This window comes from Pan troglodytes, chromosome 21 (genome assembly GCF_028858775.2).
Source record: "Pan troglodytes isolate AG18354 chromosome 21, NHGRI_mPanTro3-v2.0_pri, whole genome shotgun sequence".
NCBI classification, from domain to species: domain Eukaryota; kingdom Metazoa; phylum Chordata; class Mammalia; order Primates; family Hominidae; genus Pan; species Pan troglodytes.
In genome coordinates, this window is record NC_072419.2 from 20,305,469 (window position 1) to 20,323,711 (window position 18,243).

Consider the following 18,243-nt stretch of genomic DNA (forward strand, 5'->3'; position numbering starts at 1 on the left):
GGGGCCACTGCACAAAGTTTAGCAGGCTGTTATCCACACAGGGGCATTTATAAAAGGACAAGAAGGGCTAAAATCAAGGCCATCCTACACTCACCAAGCCATGCACTCTGGAGGGGGCTGTGTCTGCTCAGGGGCAAAAAATCTGTTGCTTCAAAGGCACCATCTCTTCACCAAAGTGTGACCCCTGGGAGCTCTGTGTGTCCAGAGAGCATGCCTTTTTCTAATTTGCATAAAGGCATCATATAAGCTAGCGACAGCCCTGAGATGGGTGACAACGCCTTACTCATATTCTGTCTGCCACATACTAGTGGCAAAGCAACTGAACAAATTAATGAATGAGTACTCAACTCTACTTACCCTCTTATTTTATTTTTGAGACGGAGTCCTACTTACCCTATTTATTTTATTTTACTTTTGAGACAGAGTCTCGCTCTGTCAGCCACGCTGGAGTGCAGTGGTGCAATCTCAGCTTATTGCAACCTCCACCTCCCAGGTTCGAGCAATTCTCCTGCTTTAGCCTCCCGAATAGCTGGGACTACAGGTGTGCGCCACCATGCCTGGCTATTTTTTGTATTTTTAGTAGAGATGGGGTTTCACCATGTTGGCCAGGCTGGTCTTGAACTCCTGACCTCAAGTGATCTGCCCGCCTTGGCCTGCCAAAGTGCTGGGATTACAGGCGTGAGCCACCATGTCTGGCCTACTTACCCTCTTTAGACACATCTCTTCCTATCATGTGATGACATATAACACTTTATCTGGTTAGAGAATATAGTTCTCACTAGGGCTCACCACTAATTAAAATCACTGTTTAACTTCAAGATTCAAATTTTCATGTCTGTCTTCTAGCACCACATCAAAAATTAATAATCACTGCATATTTCTTTTATAGCTTTGTATTTCCAGATAAGCATTTGACCATTCCATAATACTATGAAAATACTTATTAATGTGTTTACATTTTTGAAAGATCAGTATAAAAATAAATAATTTAACACCCAAGAATCTCTAATTTTTTCCAACCTACCTGATTGCATTTCTCTTCTTGTCTTAGAACACTCGATTCTGGGAGATTTCACAATTTCAGAGGTGCCTGAGTCTAATGTCCTTCGTTTTTCTTCGAGAGAAGAGTCTGTAGTATGTTGAACAATGTTTTTTTTCTCTTTCTTATTTTTTTGTGTAAATTCTTTGCTATCCTTCTTCGGACTTACATTTGAATCTATCTTAAATTTACATGAGGTTTTCATTTTTTTAATTCCTATAGAATTATCTAAATCAGTTTTATTTTCAGAACCCTTGTGATTAGCCTTCTTGGTTTCTTTCTTTTTCTCAACTAGATTTTTTGAATCGATTTCTTTTTTAGTCTGGGTTTTTTTCTTCTTTATTTTCTTTTCACTCAATGCTTTGCTATCTTCACCAGAGAGATCGGAATCAGAATCTGAAAGGTCGTAAAAACGCTTCAAATCCTCTGTAGTGCTATGGGTAATGGGGCGCCCTCTTTTATCCACGGCATAGTTCAACTTGAACTTCTTGTCATGAAACATGGCTCGAAATCTCTTGTCAATTTTGACTTTTCGATCCTTTTCTGGCATTTCCCAAAATCTCGGGTCCTTTGCAACCCGTCTAAACCGCTGGTCACTCATTATTTCTTGTTTGGATGACATTTTTAATTCTTAATCTTGACCAAATGCTTGAAGAAAACAAATACTGAAAAATAAAACAAATGTTTTAATGGTAATAATGGTTAGTACAATAATTAAATGTTTTAAAACACATTAATTCACAATATATTCTAAGTTAAATGTACATAAAATAGAGGTAACAAGTCTAATTTCATCTCTCCAACTTATTCTGGGTCACATGCAAAAAAGCAGAAACATACCAAAATATTCTCTTTCCATTACAGATCATTTAGAGAAATAAACTTAAGGTAGACAAAGCAGAATCCCAGGGCTTTATGGAGGGGAACAAATGTTTATTCGTCCATTGCTCTCACTTAGAATTTCTATTTGTATACCAGTATGTGTTACTAATTGAAGGCAAATGTAGTTAAGATTCCCTAGGCCGAGTGCGGTGGCTCACCAGCACTTTCGGAGGCCAAGGCGGGCGGATCACTTGAGCCCAGGAGTTCAGGACCAGCCTGGGTAACATGGTGAATCCCCACAAGAAATACAAAAATGAGCCCGGCATGGTGGCGTGCGCCTGTAGTCCCAGCTACTTTGGAGGCTAAGGCAAAAGGATCACTTCCACCCGGGAGGTCTTGGCTAGAGTGAGCCTAACGGCACTACACCACACCAGCTGGGGCAACAGAGTGAGACCCTGTCTACCAAAAAAAAGTAAGTAAGAAAGATTCCCTAGCCTCCGTTGGCCTCATTTGTTTCTTCACATTCTGGTCTCATTCTGCTTACTCCTTATCTCCGGCTACTGCCAACAAACAGCCTTTAGTTCTGTAAGACTAGCATTCTAACTAAACAGACCAAAATCAACTCAGGTTTAGCTAAGAAAGTTTCCTCTTTAAATCCGATCATCCTTCAAAAGTAATAAAAAGTTTAAAAATAAAAAGTAAATTTGAGTCTCCAGGTAAAGTCTCACACCAGTTAATAAATATCACTTCTTTCTATAATATCTTATTCTACCAGTGATGAAGGCCCAAGTGAGCTCATTCCCCCAAAACATACTAGAACATATACATATGTGTGTATAAATTAATATTGTTCCCTTGTGAAAAGTCTCTAATGGTTTAGCATCTCTGGATGGGAATTTTGCAAAGAGCCAAAAGTCGTTGATTATTATGCCCCCCCCAAATGATTAAAAGGGCAATATTTCTTATTTAAAAATCAAGTCCTTTTAATTACACTAACTAGGAAAAAAATGAAGCTATCGCTGGTGCATTTACACATTTTTCGATGTATTACAGCACTTAACTCACTGAGCAATCTTACGAGGTAGGTACCACCTCAACCAGGAGAAGTAATGCATGTATTGTAAATGTTTAGAAGGAAAGCACTCATTATATGTCAGATAATCCGAGAGAGGGGAAGGCGACCGGACCTCACTCCCGACACGCTCCCGCATCCCCGTAGCCCACCCTCCCCTTCTGCCCGCTCTCTAATTCGGAGAACACAGGGCTGGCCCCTGAACTAGGGTCTCCTTTCCACCTCCTGTACCGCAGGGGGGCAGCTAACAGACTGATTGGAGAAGCGACCCTGAAAAGGATCGATGAAGACTGAAGAATGAGACCGAAAAAGGCTCAGGAGGAAGGGGCAAAACCCCTCGCAGATCCGAAAGAGATCCTGTTAGAGACTAGTTTTTTCCCCGCGCCCCACACACACACGCCCTCGAGCCCTTCATCTCGAGCTCTTCAACTCGAGTCCATCCCCACTTACCGTCCGGAGTCCTTACCAAGCCTCACGTGGGGCTCACACCCACAATCCTCCGCGTGACGCTCCGCCGTAATGGCAAGCGAACTAGGCCAAACTACTTGCACGTTCCCTCGAGAAGATCTTTGGAGTAGACACAAAAGCCGCGCTGGCGCATGCGCACAAAAAGCACCGGCAATTGGTGTCGCAGCTGGAGATGCTACGGCCGGCAGGGCTCTGGCGCTTATGTCGGCGACCTTGGGCGGCGAGGGTCCCAGTGGAGAATCTTGGCCGTAGGGAAGTCACCTCTGGTGTCTCTCCCCGCGGTAGCACCTCGCCCAGAACCCTGAATATTTTCGACCGGGATTTGAAAAGGAAACAGAAGAACTGGGCAGCCCGGCAGCCCGAGCCGACCAAGTTTGACTACCTGAAGGAGGAGGTGAGCCCGCGGGGCGGCGGGGCGGGCGACGCGGAGGCTTGTTTTCCCCTCCGCTGGTTCCGGCTAGGCCCCGAGCTCACCCCACCTAGCCGTCTGACCTTGACCAGCAGCCCTGCCTCTTTCGGCCTCTACTGTAATCACGCAAGGCCTGGCTTCGGATATTTGTAACATGCTTTCATTCATTCATGCATTCATTTCGGCAACGTCCTTGAGGCTGAAAGGACCTTATAGAGGCCTCCAGTGAAGCTCCAGAGAGGGAGAGAGTGGGAGAGAAGGTCAGGAGGACCCAAATCATCAGGGCCTTGCAGGATAGGGACTTGGGGTTTTCTTCTGTATCTGCACTGTCCAGCCAGTATGGTAACTGCCGGCCACACATGTGGCTGTTGAACACTTGAAAGGTGACTAGTCCAATTGAGATGTGTTGTAAAATACACACGAGTATAGTGACTTAGTATGAAAAAAGGATGTTAGCTCATTAAGAGCTTTTATATTGATTACATGTTGCAGTGATTATTTTTGATATATTGGGTCACATGAAATATATTAAATATAAATTTAAATTTTTCAATTAAAATTTCTCTCGTTTTTACTTTTTTTCTTATGTGGCTACTAGAAAATTTGAAATTACATATGTGGCTCTCATGATTTTTGGTCAGCACTGCTCTAGGGGAATGTGAAGCTCTTGTTTTAATCAGTGGAGTGATCTGATTTATGTTTTAGGAAGATCAAATTAAGATTTCTGATTTGTCTTGGCTCGTTTGAGAAACCTTTCTCCCTGCCCAGGTGAGCCAGAGACTGAGGGTTTCTACTTTCAGGACACGCATTCCCAAGTTCAGGCCTCAGTAAATTTTTATTCAGGAGTGGAACAAAGTTGGAGTCAAGTATAATGCAACAAACAGTTATTGAACTCATAGCTTGAGCAGAGCTCTGTGCAAGTACAGGTCTGATCAGATGATTGACAGGGTGTCTTTCTCAGGAAGTCTTAGGCTGGTAATGTCTATTATAGGAAGTTTACTACCAATAAATTTTTTGTGTCTCACTTGTAAGGCATGGTGCACGTACTACACTGCTGATGTCGTGTACTTAGAAGATGTGCACTCATAGCCCTTTCCCTCCAAAGAAAGCACCTGGACTACAACTTGATTGAGGCCTCGCCAATTTGTGAGACTAGAACAAATGAGATAAAGTATATGAGAGTTCTTTTTATAATAAACATAGGGTGTTCATATTAGGAATGACGTACAAGGTGGACTCCTCGGAAAAACATCTACGCTCCCTTCTCCCTTGCCCTTCTCTCAAAAAGCAGGTACATATGTGTTTGGAACTTTTAAGTCCTAAGAGCAACTCTGGGGTGTTTATGAGGGAATGAGTGGAATGTGGGGAATACTAGACTCCCACGTCTTTATTGCTACCAGATGAAGCTAGGCCAGCAAAAGGTGGTGCTTACCTTATGACTCTTAAATTGGGATGGGATTGGAGCAGGGGAGGTGCACTTTCCTCAGATTTGGCTTTTTCTAACTTGCGAATGTCACTCAGAAAAGTTGTTCATTTATGAGTTCCACAAAATTTGTTAGTCATCAAATAATAGAGTTTTTCTTAAGTGACCACTTACATACTCATCTACAATAAACCCCAACTAACTAATTTTTCACTTTGTATACCTCATGCTAATATCCGTGGACAATAATGTGCCTGTTGTGTTCCTTTTGCTTTTCATCCTTGTGATCTTATGTCACATGGAATGTAAAGGCCACATATATATGTGTGTGTGTGTGTATATATATGTATATTTTTAAGAATATTTAGTCTGGATTTCATGAAATTGACTTCTGAAATAATTTGCCTCAATTTTGTTTCCTGGTGGTTTGAGAAGAAAGTTCCTGTGGTGAAATTGAAAAGGGGATAAAGGGAAGTACTTATTTTAAAACATAAGTAACTTGTGGATTGTTGAATACTGGAAAAAGAGTGTTACTTCCCCGTTAACCTACGCCTCGTGTAATCCTTCAGGTTGGAAGTCGGATCGCAGACCGTGTATATGACATACCCAGGTAAGTGGTGGTGATCATAATACAATACCATCAACTTTTGAGTGGAAATTCAGGAGATTAAATGCTGAGAACTTGCTATCTGAAATGGCAGAACCTGGAAGAATTTACTCAGACTGGTGATTTAAATCACTCTGTAAGTCTCCTTTTTCTTGTCTGGAGAGCAAATGTTTTCTTCATTGTTGCCTGAAAAAAGAAAAGAATGTGTGGAAGCACAACTCGTATCTATCTCCAAGCCTGAATCCACTTGATTTGGCCAAAAGCAAGTAATAGAAAGATTGCTCCAAAAATGGAGATACTTAACAACATGCGAATTTTTAACATCCAAAGCCTCTGTACCTAACTGTGCCATATTGCCTGTGTTCATCATCAAGATATAGGGCATTAGGTAAATAAGGTTATCTACCACCAGGGATTCTCCAGCTATGTACTATAATTTTGACAAAGCTTTTTAAAAACAAATTGCAACGGGGCTCTTTTTGTTCCAGTTTTTCAGGAAGAATGTTCTTAGTAGATAAAATTTTAAGTTTTCTTATTATGGGTTTTTTTTTTTAAACCTATGGCCTACGATTAGATGTCTGTACCAATGTAGCATAACATAGTGTATTTAGAGGAGACAGCATGGCATGGAGGATAATAGTTCCAGCTCAGGATTCAGACTGACCGAATTCAAGTGTTGACTGCCCCTTATTAGTTGAGGTACTTGGTTTGACTTACTTAGCTTCAGACACTTAGCACAGTACTCTGAACCTGGTACGTTTTCAGTAAAAGTTTAACTGTTACTTAAGTTCTTATTTTTTAGTTTAACATTAATACTTAATGGTATTTCACATGATGATTTCTAAGTATTCCACTGCTTCAAGAAGTCGGAGAAATAGGGATAATTATTGATAAGTATGTCAGTTATTTTCAAGTTAATTTACATTAGCTTCTTTGCATTCTTTATCTGGATGTATTATTGAGTTAAAATATCCTCATTAAATCTGTTCTTCGAGTCCACATCATGGAGCCACCTAGTGGAAAGCTGGCTCATCACGAGGTCCTGTGAATAGCTAGCAGACAGACTTGCCTTGTACTGTAGGCTCTGGTATATACAGCTTGTAAGGTGAGGCCGAAAAGGCAGATGATGTAACCTTCTGGAAGTTGTGTTTACTGGAATGATTTTACTTAAGAAAAAATAATTCTTAATTTATAGACTGTGTTATGGACAGAGCATAACCTCTGTGTCTTTTTTTTTTAGAAATTTCCCCCTTGCTTTGGATCTTGGTTGTGGAAGAGGTTACATTGCACAATATTTGAATAAGGTATATTTATTCAATGACTTAATTTACTTTGAAAAGTAATGTTGGCTAATTTTAAAGAAAGACTTTCCTAATCAGTTTAGCTTGCAACAAATTTAGATTTTAATTATATCAGAATTGTTAATTTGTTTTTTTTTTTAAGTGGTAGAATCAATGGTGGTTTTCTCCCTTCTTTAGAATTTTTTTCTTAAAGGGTTTTTCTCTGAATCCATTATATATTATGTTTCTACCGATAATTTATTTGAATCTATAGAAGATATATTTCTCTTTGTTCCCACTTTGTTCACGTTTTTTATATTACCATAAAAATCAGATTGGCATTCATACAGAAAATGTGACTTTTAGCTAGAAAAATATTAATTTTATCAGTTGATTAGAAATCTTTCTGTATCATTAAATATAAGTAGCTTTATTAATGCTTATAACATTGTATTTTGCACTTTATAATTCAGACCATGAAGACATTAATTTATTCTTTTAGCTCCTATGTATACGATATTGTGCTGGACACAAAGATGAAAGTGGAATTTCTTTTTTTTTCTGAGATGGAGTCTCACTCTGTTGCCCAGGCTGGAGTACAGTGGCACGATCTCGGCTCACTGCAACCTCTGCCTCCTGGGTTTGAACGATTCTCCTGCCGCAGCCTCCCAAGTAGCTGGGATTATGGGGGTGCACCACTATGCCCTGCTAATTTTTGTATTTTTGGTAGAGATGGGGTTTCACCATGTTGGCAAGGCCGGTCTTGAACTCCTGCCCTCAGGTGATCCGCCTGCCTCGGCATCCCAAAGTGCTGGGATGACAGGCATGAGCTACTGCGCCCGGCCTTAAAATGGAATTTCTTTTTTTTTTTTTGAGACAGAGTCTCGCTCTGTTGCCCAGGCAGGAGTGCAGTGGTGCAATCTCAGCTCACTGCAAGCTCTGCCTTCCAGGTTCATGCCATTCTCCTGCCTCAGCCTCCCGAGTACCTGGGTCTACAGGTGCCCACCACCATGCCTGGCTAATTTTTTGTATTTTTTAGTAGAGACGGGGTTTCACCATGTTAGCCAGGATGGTCTCGATCTCCTGACCTCATGATCTGTCTGCTTTGGCCTCCCAAAGTGCTGGGATTACAGGCGTGAGCCACCATGCCCAGCCTCATAAAGTGGAATTTCTACGTAAAATCTGCTTAGATAAAACCATAGACTTGGGCCAGGGTGAGGAAGGAAGTGGTGAGGCTCCTAAAACACTATTATTGGTAATAGTAAATGCCATAGAAATGGTGCAGTCATTAAACTGCAACAGGAATTAAGGGAAAAGAAAAAATCAGTAGGAGTTCATGTGGTCAAGGCTTCTCAGGGGGCACAGAATCTGACCTGGGATTTGAAAGAATTTGAGTTGGTGGTTCCTAGCATTGGAAATCAGGGCATGGCAGGAGGAAAGGCACAGAGGTAGAATGCTGTAGGGTGTGATATAGTGATGTTTAAGGAAGATTAATCTGGGGATGGCATTGGAGAAAGATTGAAGAAGAGAAAGGGTAGAGAAACCCATTAGAAGGCTGTGTTAAAGGCATTGCAGGCATGAGAAATAAAGGCCTGCCACCATGCAGAGCCAGCACATATAAATGATGGGATGTATGAGAGAGACCTGGAAGTATCAACAGAACTTGATGACTGATCAGATATGGTAGGCAGAGCAAATCTATTCTTTTAGTTACTCAGGCCAAAAAACATTTGTATTGATTCCTTTTATATCCTTCTCTCCCACATCTAATCCGTCAGCAGCTTTTATTTGCATTTCAAAATATAACCAAACTCTTATGTCTTCTTGCCACCTTCCCCATCACCATGCTGTTCAGCTATCATCACCCCTTGCCTAGATTATTGCAGTAGCCTCCTATTGGTCTCCCTGCTTCTACCTTTGTCCCTGACAGTCTGTTGTCATGGCAAAGTATCCTCGTAAAACACAAATCAAATCATTGTCAGTCCTCTGCCCAGAACTGTTAGTTTGTCATCTAATTTAGTAGTAATCCAGAGTCCTAATCTATAAGACCCTCAGGATTCTGTTTTTTTTATCATGTCTCTGATCCCATCTTCTTTCACTCCCAACTTTTCAGCAACCCTGGCCTCCTTGCAGTCTCTCAAACAGGCCAGAGCTTTGCTCTATGCTCTTCCCCAAGGTATCTGTGTGTCTTAGTTGCTCACCTGTCAGATCTTTACTCAGCTGACTTTATCAAAGATTCCTCCCATGACTGCTTTAGAAAATAGTGCCCCTGCTCTCTGCCGACTAGTTGCTTTATTTGCTTCCATAGCACTTACAAGCTCCTGAAGTCTGTTTATTTGGTGTCTTTCTTCTCTTACTGGATTTGCTTATTTTTGATCACTACTAAATCCTAGTACCTAAATCACAATGAATATTTATTAAATGACTATTGCAAGATAACTTTAGAGTTAAAGTTACACCTTTTGTGACTGGAAAATTCAGGGGACGTGATGTGGCAAGGAGCATGGGATCATTCCTGTTTTAGATATGTTGAGTTTGAGATGGCAGTGGAATATGGTAGTATAAATAGCTGTCAGGTAGTTGGAAATGTGGAACTGGAATTGGGGTATTGAGGTTAAGAGCATTGACTTGAAGTCAGGGCTTCAAACTTCAGCTCTGCCACTGTCTGTGTATACTCAGACCTTGGGCCAATCAATTGCTCTAGACCTCAGTTTCTATAAAATATGATCAATAATACCCATCTCAAAAGGTTGGTAAGAGGATTAAGTGTGGCAAAGTAAACCTGTCAAAGGAGGCTATAGTTCTTATTTGGAAGTCCCTTTCAGAAGTGACAATTGAAGCCGTAGAAATAGGTAAACTCTCTGAGGCAAGAATATAGAAAAGAACCTTCTGCAATTGTACTTAGGGTTGGGAGAAAGAGGAAGAGCCAATAAAGATGCCAGGAATAGTAAGATGGAAAGTGTCTTAGTAAGGTATCTTTTGATTGTTGAAAGCAAAAATGTGCTGAAGCCAGTTTAAACACAGAGACATTTGTTACAGAGAGGCTCTTATGTAACTCAGGGATCCAGAAATAGAGCCAGGCCTCTCAAGAGATGGGAACTTTGAAACACCATAACAATGTTCCTCCTGTTCACATGCACTCTGGTACTACATGAATGCTGTCTGGTTGCCTTCATTCTTTTTACTCCCTGTAGTCTATCCATAGTAGTGTTCATCAGTGTGTGTGGCCCCATATGAATACGCTACACCCAATGGTAGCTGAAGCTAGCTTAGGCCAGCCTGTGAGAGCCAATTGTTAGCATCTCTTCCCAACCTCTGTTCTGTGACATCATATTGATAGCTTGACATCAGCCCTGGTGGGAATATTTATACCATGGAAGTTGGCAAATGCTACAAAGCAGTCCCCAACCAACAGCCAGCACACCACTGCCTATACCCTGAAGTCTAAATGTTCTTCCAACTCCAGGGACCTCTGCTATTATCTCGAAGTCTCTTAGTTCAAATTTTCAAGTGAGAGACAGGGATAGATAATCCTGTCCATCTAATTCTTCACCCCTCACAGGAGTGTGCTGGAGCTGGCTCATGAGAGCTATTGAGCACTCTTCCCAGCTCCATATTTAGCAACATCATGTTGGTAGCGTGAAATCTTTCCAAGTTTCAGACAGGGAAGTGGGTGTGGGTAAAGTAAAAAAGGATTGGCTTCTCTAATAGAGAAGGGCAGCCAGAGTAGAAGCTTCTGAAGAAGCTTCTAGTAGGCTGTTGACAATGCTGTGCTTCAAAGAGGTCAGGTGAAGCAGGACTGAGAACAGTGAGCACAGACTGCAGATAGTGTTAGCAGAGCAGTGATAGCAAAGAGATACCCAGAATGGGGAGAAAGAATCTAGGAAGAAGCAGAGTTGTGGATTATAAACCAAACAACCAGAAGGTACCTAGAGGGAGGAGATTTTTTGTAATTGGAAAGCTTGTGCCTGTTGTAAGGTGGAGGAAGGAGACACAGAAGACACAGACTAAAAATTGATAGAGATGGAGATGGAGAGAGCAGGATCCCGGAGAAAAGAGGGCTGAGGGGGAAAGAAAGTGTTTTTCTGGTGCAGAAATAGCACAGTCTCCTTTCCTTTTGGAAGGGAGAGAGGGTAGGCGAAACAGGGAAAATGGAACCCTAAGCCTCTACCTGTAAGTCTTTCTTTACTCTGTAAACTCTGGATGAGCAACTAAAAGGCGGGAAACTCATAGCAGGTCCTTTGTGACACAGGAGTGGGGAAATTAGCTCTTAGCATGTTATGCCATGGAAAAGTTAACACGGAAGCCCTCACCCAGTGTAGTAAATTCGGAATGTTGAATACGCATACTCATGTTCTCTATTTTATTACATATAGTTAAATATAGCAAAGGATATGTGTTATTAAAAGTATGTGTGTACCATACTGGTTTTATGCAGAAAAATACCTTTACAAAGCTGAAAATTAAAATGTAATTAACACTTTTACCTTTAGAAATGTCAGCAATTGTTTGTGACTGGATTTGTTTGTTTCAGCTTTAGTTATTCCTTTGCAGGAAACTATTGGAAAGTTTTTCCAAGCCGACATTGCAGAAAATGCTTTGGTAGGTAGCTTTTTAATACTGTTGGTTTCTAATCTCGTGATGTGTGTTCTCATATTTTATTTCTTTATTTTTATTTCCTTCAAACTAGCTTTCTTTTCTGACACATGAAAAGGAACTCATACAGGAAATATCAAGAACAAAGGAAAAATCACCCCTAGTCCTACCATTCAGAGGCAACCATTGGTGGCACTTGGTCTCCACATCTGCAGACATATAACTGTCCCCGCCCCCCCAACACACAACTGTGTATGAACATTACTATGCTAATATTCCATGTTATTTACAGCACATCATTTTTTTTGTCAGTGAATTTATACTTATGTGTGTCATGTATCATCTTTTTAAATGGCTACATGGTATTCTAATATATGAATACTCCATAGTTTATTTAGCTAAACTTTCTATTGAAGGGCAGTTACATTTCTAGTTTCTCAATAACCAACACTGCAGTGAAAATCCTTATGTGAAGCCACATTGTATGTTTGATTTATTTTTTCCGTGGGTATAAATTCCTGGTAGTGGAATTTATGGATTCATTTTGATGTTCATTTAAAAATTTTTTGACATACATCTTCAGACTGCCCTTAGAAAGACTGAACAATGACAAAGGTACTTTTTACTACTTTGCTTTGGCAACACTGGGCCAGCCTTTTCGTCTGGGTCAGTCTGACAGCTGCTGATATCTTTTGACTATTGGTATTTCTTGTGAATTTTGTAAATAATTTTGTGATATGCCTGCACCTTGTCCTCTTTAGCTATCTTGTGTTTTTATTCTAGGTGATTTGTAAGAGCTTGGTTTTTAGGGATATTAATCCTTCATTATATATGTTGTAAATATTTTCCTCAGTTGTTTACATTGTTTATTGATTTCTATTAATAGAAGTTTTTAATTAGTTTATCATCAAATATATCAGTCTTTTCCTTTACAGTTTCTGGCTTTCGAATTATGTTTACCTAGGCTTTTTCATCTAAGGGTAAAATGTCCAGTCCAGCCATATTTTCATCTAGTACTTCGGTTGTTTCACTAAAACTTTCAGCCTTCTTTTTTCTTTTCTTTTTTTTTTTTTTCTGAGACAGTCTTGCACTGTTGTCCAGGCTGGAGTGCAGTGGTGCGATCTCAGCTCACTGCAACCTCCGCCTCCCAGGTTCAAGCGATTCTCCTGCCTCAGCCTCCCGAGTAGCTGAGATTACAGGTGCGTGCCACCACGTCCAGCTAATTTTTGTATTTTTAGTAGAGACGTGGTTTCACCATGTTGGCCAGGCTGGTCTCGAACTCCTGACTTTCAGTGACTGCCCACCTTGGCATCCCAAAGTGCAGGGATTATAGGCGTGAGCCACCACGCCCAGCCAGACTAGCTTTCTGAGATTTGTTTTGGTGTGAGGTTGGTATCCTGTTTATGTTGTTTCAACTAGTTAGCCATTTTTTCTGGCTGATGTTAAGTCATTTAAGAAATGCTTTTTGGGTGCCTTCTCTGTGCCACCTTTGGGAAGGGGGGTAGAAACTGCCAAGTAAATATAACATTGACTTCAATTTAACAAACAGTGATTGTGTTAGTAATTGAGATTCTACATAAATGTGATTTTGATCTTTCGTTTTCTTAACATTAGAAAAATTCCTCAGAAACAGAAATACCTACTGTCAGCGTTTTAGCTGATGAAGAATTCCTTCCCTTCAAAGAAAATACATTTGACCTGGTGGTTAGCAGTTTAAGGTTGGTAATCCACTTTTTAAAAACCATATGTTATAAACAGATCATTCTTGCCATAAAGTTTTGCTATGAGGCCAGGAGCGGTGGCTCACGCCTGTAATGCTAGCACTTTGGGAGGCCGAGGCGAGTGAATCTCTTGAGGTCAGGAGTTTGAAACCAGCCTTGCCAACATGTTGAAACCCTGTCTTTACTAAAAATACAAAAAAGGTAGCTGGGCGTGGTGGCATGCATGAACTTCCTAAAGTTCATCTGTGATAGAAGGTTTTTCTCCCCAGTGCATCTTAATATTTTGGAATTGCTCTTGTTGGGAGCAGGAGTTTGAAAGAGCATATTGGCTCCTGTATTCAAATGTTAGAGCAATTCCAAAATAATAAGTTACATTGGGGAGAAAACCCTTCTATCACAGATGAGTTTAGCAAGTTGGGGGAAAAAAAAAGTTGAGGCACTATATCATATTATCTCCACCAGAGAGCATAGAATATATTCTTTCAAACTCCTGCTCCCAACAATCATAAACTCATTCTGGACAAATTCTGGACAAACTCATTCTGGACAAACTCAAACTAGGACAGCTAGTTTTCCTTTAGCCTTAATTCTTCTGGCCAGGTACAGTGGCTCTCGCCAGCAATCCCAACACTTTGGGAGGCTGCAGTAACAGGACTGCTTGAACCCAGGAGTTCGAGACCAGCCTGGGCAACATAATGAAATGCCATCTCTACAAAAAATTAAAAAATTAGCTGGGCAAGGTGGCACATGCCTGTAGTCCCAGCTACTTGGGAGGCTGAGGCAGGAGGATCACTTGAGCCTGGTAAGTTGAGGCTGCAGTGAGCCATGATCATGCCACTGCACTCTAGCGTGGGTGACAAAGCAAGACCCTGTCTCAAAATAATAATAATTCTGTACCAGAATGTAGTTCTCAAGATTACTCTTTTCCCTTTATGTTTTCTACTATCTTCCTCCACATATGTTACACAAACATGTATTGCAAGTATATATCAAATAGGTTATAGGATACAAGGCACTGAGCCAGATTTTTGGGTGAATACAAAAATGAATTAGGGATCCTGTCCTCAAATAACTCAGTCTAACAGAAAAAATATCTTTGTGGTATCTTCTTTCTCCTGTCTTATAGTCAAATAGATTTTCTTTCAGAAGTTCAGCAGGCTCTCCACATCCAGTTCAACTCTTTTGATAGCTGTTTTTAGGGTGACCAGTCATCAAGGTGTGCCCAGGACTTTGCCACTTTTGGCCTGAAAGTCTTACGTTCTGGGAAAGCTGGTCACCTTTGATGTTTTCTTTCGTGAGTGTGTAATTCCTTCCCTGGTTTTTTAGATGTGCTGAACAAAGTTAGAAAACTACTCACATTCTGTCATGAAATGAAAAATATGCAGAGCTTTGGTCTATAAAGAACCCTGGGCAGGGAGTCAGAACCTGAGTTTTTATGTTAGCTCATCTGCTTGCTATTTGCAGGTGACTAATTCTGTTGCTTTCTGTTTTCCCATAAGTATGATAGAGTTTATAGTATGAGCTCCTTAGTTTTTAAAGTATCAAATACTTGTCGAAAAGCATTAGGAAAGATAAACATGAGCTTAACACAGTATGGTTTGAAATGGACATTCAATTCTGTCCTGGAACTCAGCATAAGGGGAGGCAGTTATACCAGAAAAGTGTGACCGTACTCTAAGGAGACTGGGAATATGACTTTCGCTGTCACGCATGACTACACTCTAGGTGAGAGTAGGGTCAAAAGAAAATTCAAGGCCCGGGCACGGTGGCTCACGCCTATAATCCCAGCCCTTTGGGAGGCCGAGGCAGGCAGATCACTTGAGGCCAGGAGTTCAAGACCAACCTGGGCTACGTGGTGAAACCCTGTCTTTACTAAAAATACAAAAATTAGCTGCGTGTCATGGCGCATGCCTGTAATTCCAGCTGCTCGAGAGGCTGAGGCATGAGAATTACTTGAACCTGGGAGGCAGAGGTTGTGGTGAGCCAAGATCGCGCCACTGCACTCCAGCCTGGGCAACAGCAAGACTCTGTCTCAAAAAAGGAAAAAATTTAAGAGATTAAGTTTCAGTGTATACAGCTCTGGTTTTTGTTTGTTTTTATCACCTTAAAAAATGGATGTACCACACACCTACTAGAATGGCCAAAATCCAGGACACTGACAACACTAAATGCGACAAGGATGTGGAGTTCATTATTGGTGGGAATGCGAAATGGTACAGGCACTTTGCAAGATAGTTTGGTTGTTTCCTACAAAACTAAACATACTCTTAGCATACGATCCAGCGATTGCATGCTCCTTGTTGTTTACCCAAAGGAGATGAAAACTTATGTCCATGCAAAAACCTGCACACATATGTTTATAGTAGCTTTATTCATAATTGCCAAAATTTGGAAGCAGCCAAGATGTCCTTCAGTAGGTGAATGGATAAACTTTGTTGTATCCAAACAACAGAATATTATTCAGCACTAAAAAGAAACTGTCAAGCCATTAAAATATTTGGAGGAAACTTAAATGCGTATTACTGAATGACAGAAGCTAATCTGAAAAGGCTACATAGTGTGTAATTCCAACTGTGACAATCTGGAAAAAGCAAACTCTGGAGACAGTGAAAAAGATTGGTGATTGCCAGGGGTTGTGTAGGGGAAGGATGAATAGGTGGAGCACAGAGGATTTTTAGGGCAGTAAAGCTACTCTATGATACTATTATAATATTGGATATATGACATTACACGTTTGTCCAAACCCTTAGAATATACAACACCAAAAGTGAACCTTAATGTAAACTATGGACTTGGGGGATATCACTTATCAGTATAGCTTCATCAGTTGTAACAAATATACACTCTGGAGATATTGATAATGGGGGAGGCTGTGCATGTGTGGGAATAGGAGTATGTAAAAAAATCTCTGGGTTTTCCTCTTAATTTTGCTGTAAACCTAAAACTGCTCCAAAAAATAATTAAAAATAAAGTCTTAAAAATTGATTTTTTAAAAAATGGGATATTATTGGAAAACTCACAGATTCAAACTTTTGATGAGTTACACTGTTTGCCTTGAAAAAATTTAGATCTGCAGATAATTTTTTTCTAAGAAAGTCTGACTTAGAATAATACTATATTTCTGTAGCTTAATTGATTTAACTGATGAGCTTCTTTGAGCATTTTTACTACTTTTTGCAAATAAGGTCTCAGAATAGCACTGTTTAGATAAAATGCCTAAGTAGGAATGACTTTTACATAATTCAGTGATGAATAATTAGAAAATAATCATATCAGATTCTTTCAGTTAGGCAAAGTGATATATTGACGTGGGGAATTTTCTGGTGTGACACAAGGCAGGTTTTCCTCTAGGAATATTTATAATTTTAAAACCTGTATGAAAACGATCAGTGGATTTGGATATGCAGTTTTAAACTTCAAAATTAACACCTTTTTATGGGTTATCATTAACCTGGTGATAATTTTACTAATTAATTGTGCCAATTAAGCTAAAACAAATCTGTATTCTCATATTTTAGTTTGCATTGGGTGAATGACCTTCCTAGAGCACTTGAGCAGGTAAGAAAACTTACGTTCATTCAACTATCTTGTGTTATTTTCTTTATTGTTAGAAACCTACAGATGTTTCTATTTTCACATACTATTTATTTGTAGGTCTGACAGTTGGGAAAGAAATCGGTGAAATCATCTGGTGCCATTTGGCATATTAGTAGTACATTGGGCAACTCTCCTTTCCCTGAGAATTTAAGAAATCTAATTGTAGAGATAAGTTTTAAATATTTATGAAAAGCTTAGGAACTGTGCAAAATAATATTGAAATCATAAGACATTGTCTATGTAGATTTCTTCTTACCCTTAGTTGCCCATAAACTTTTTGCAAATAGGAACCTACTTATTTATATTTGTATTTTCTCCATGCCTTATACTCAGAGAGTGCTAGGTAAATTTTTATCGATTGACACTTATCAATAGACAGGTGAGAGGCAGGTAAAAAGTATGTGTTCAAAGGAGAGAACAAGATCCCTGTGGCTTGACATGGCCTAGAAAAGCTTCAAGAGGAAAGTACTTGAGCAGGGCCTTAGAGGGTAGGTAAAGTTTGGATTGGGAAGGCATTCTAAGAAGGCAGAATCACAGGATAGGTGGAGAGGCACAAGAGCTTCATCAGCATTAAGGAACAAAAAGGAAACCTGTTTGGAGGACTAGTATAGTGCTGGGAAGTGAGGTGTGATGTATTGGGACAGTATTTAGGAGGATTTGAGTGTCAGGTTGAGGAATTTGGAGTTTATGCAATTCAGAGCCACTGGAGCACTTTGGAGAGGAAACTGACATCATTATAAAGCTGGTGGGCAAAATAATAATGGCCATATCTGAACACGTATGATTTTCCAGTTTCCCGTTACTGTGCTCTGTTTTATATTTGTGTTAAATAGCTCTGCGAGATACATTTATTTTGCTGATTAGAAACTGATGCCTCGGCTGGGCATGGTGGCTCATGCCTGTAATCCCAGTACTTTGGGAGGCTGAGGTGGTTGCATCACCTGAGGTTAGGAGTTCAAGACCAGCCTGGCCAACATGGTGAAACCCCGCCTCTACTAAAAATACAAAAATTAGCCAGGTGTGGTGGCAGGTGCTTGTAATCCCAGCTACTTGGGATGCTGAGGCAGGAGATTCTCTTGAACACGGGAGGCAGAGGTTGCAGTGAGCTGAGATCACGCCATTGCACTCCAGCCTAGACGACAGAGTGAGACTCTGTCTCAAAAAAAAAAAAGAAAGAAAGAAACTGATGCCTGGAGCAGTTGGTTAAAT

At 40.3% G+C, this 18,243-nt stretch overlaps 2 protein-coding genes across 19 annotated transcripts in view; one reads left to right on the plus strand and one right to left on the minus strand.

Annotated features, from left to right (window-relative positions):
• ESF1 (ESF1 nucleolar pre-rRNA processing protein homolog) overlaps positions 1-3,463 on the minus strand; it is a 70,209-nt gene extending 66,746 nt beyond the window's left edge. For both annotated transcript variants that reach the window (XR_010154250.1, XM_016937464.3), the window contains exons 1-2: positions 3,384-3,463; positions 1,025-1,704 (exon numbers count right to left, since the gene is read on the minus strand). Coding sequence is in view for 1 of the 2 variants with exons in the window: in XM_016937464.3 (XP_016792953.1) it covers positions 1,025-1,661 (637 nt within the window). In the remaining variant the exon portion in view is untranslated. The remainder of the gene's footprint in view (positions 1-1,024; positions 1,705-3,383) is intronic.
• Positions 3,464-3,573: 110 nt separating this feature from the next.
• The window catches only part of NDUFAF5 (NADH:ubiquinone oxidoreductase complex assembly factor 5), a 34,678-nt gene continuing 20,008 nt past the window's right edge, over positions 3,574-18,243 (plus strand). For 12 of the 17 annotated variants that reach the window (XR_010154258.1, XR_010154255.1, XR_010154257.1 and 9 more), the window contains exons 1-6: positions 3,574-3,795; positions 5,803-5,843; positions 7,081-7,144; positions 11,675-11,722; positions 13,331-13,434; positions 16,956-16,995. Coding sequence is in view for 5 of the 17 variants with exons in the window: in XM_514521.8 (XP_514521.2) it covers positions 3,574-3,795; positions 5,803-5,843; positions 7,081-7,144; positions 11,675-11,722; positions 13,331-13,434; positions 16,956-16,995 (519 nt within the window). In the remaining 12 variants the exon portion in view is untranslated. Of the gene's footprint in view, positions 3,796-5,668; positions 5,844-7,080; positions 7,145-11,654; positions 11,723-13,330; positions 13,435-16,955; positions 16,996-18,243 lie in introns of those variants that run through there. The other 5 variants (XM_063803031.1, XM_063803030.1, XM_024352205.2 and 2 more) reach the window with 5 other exon arrangements.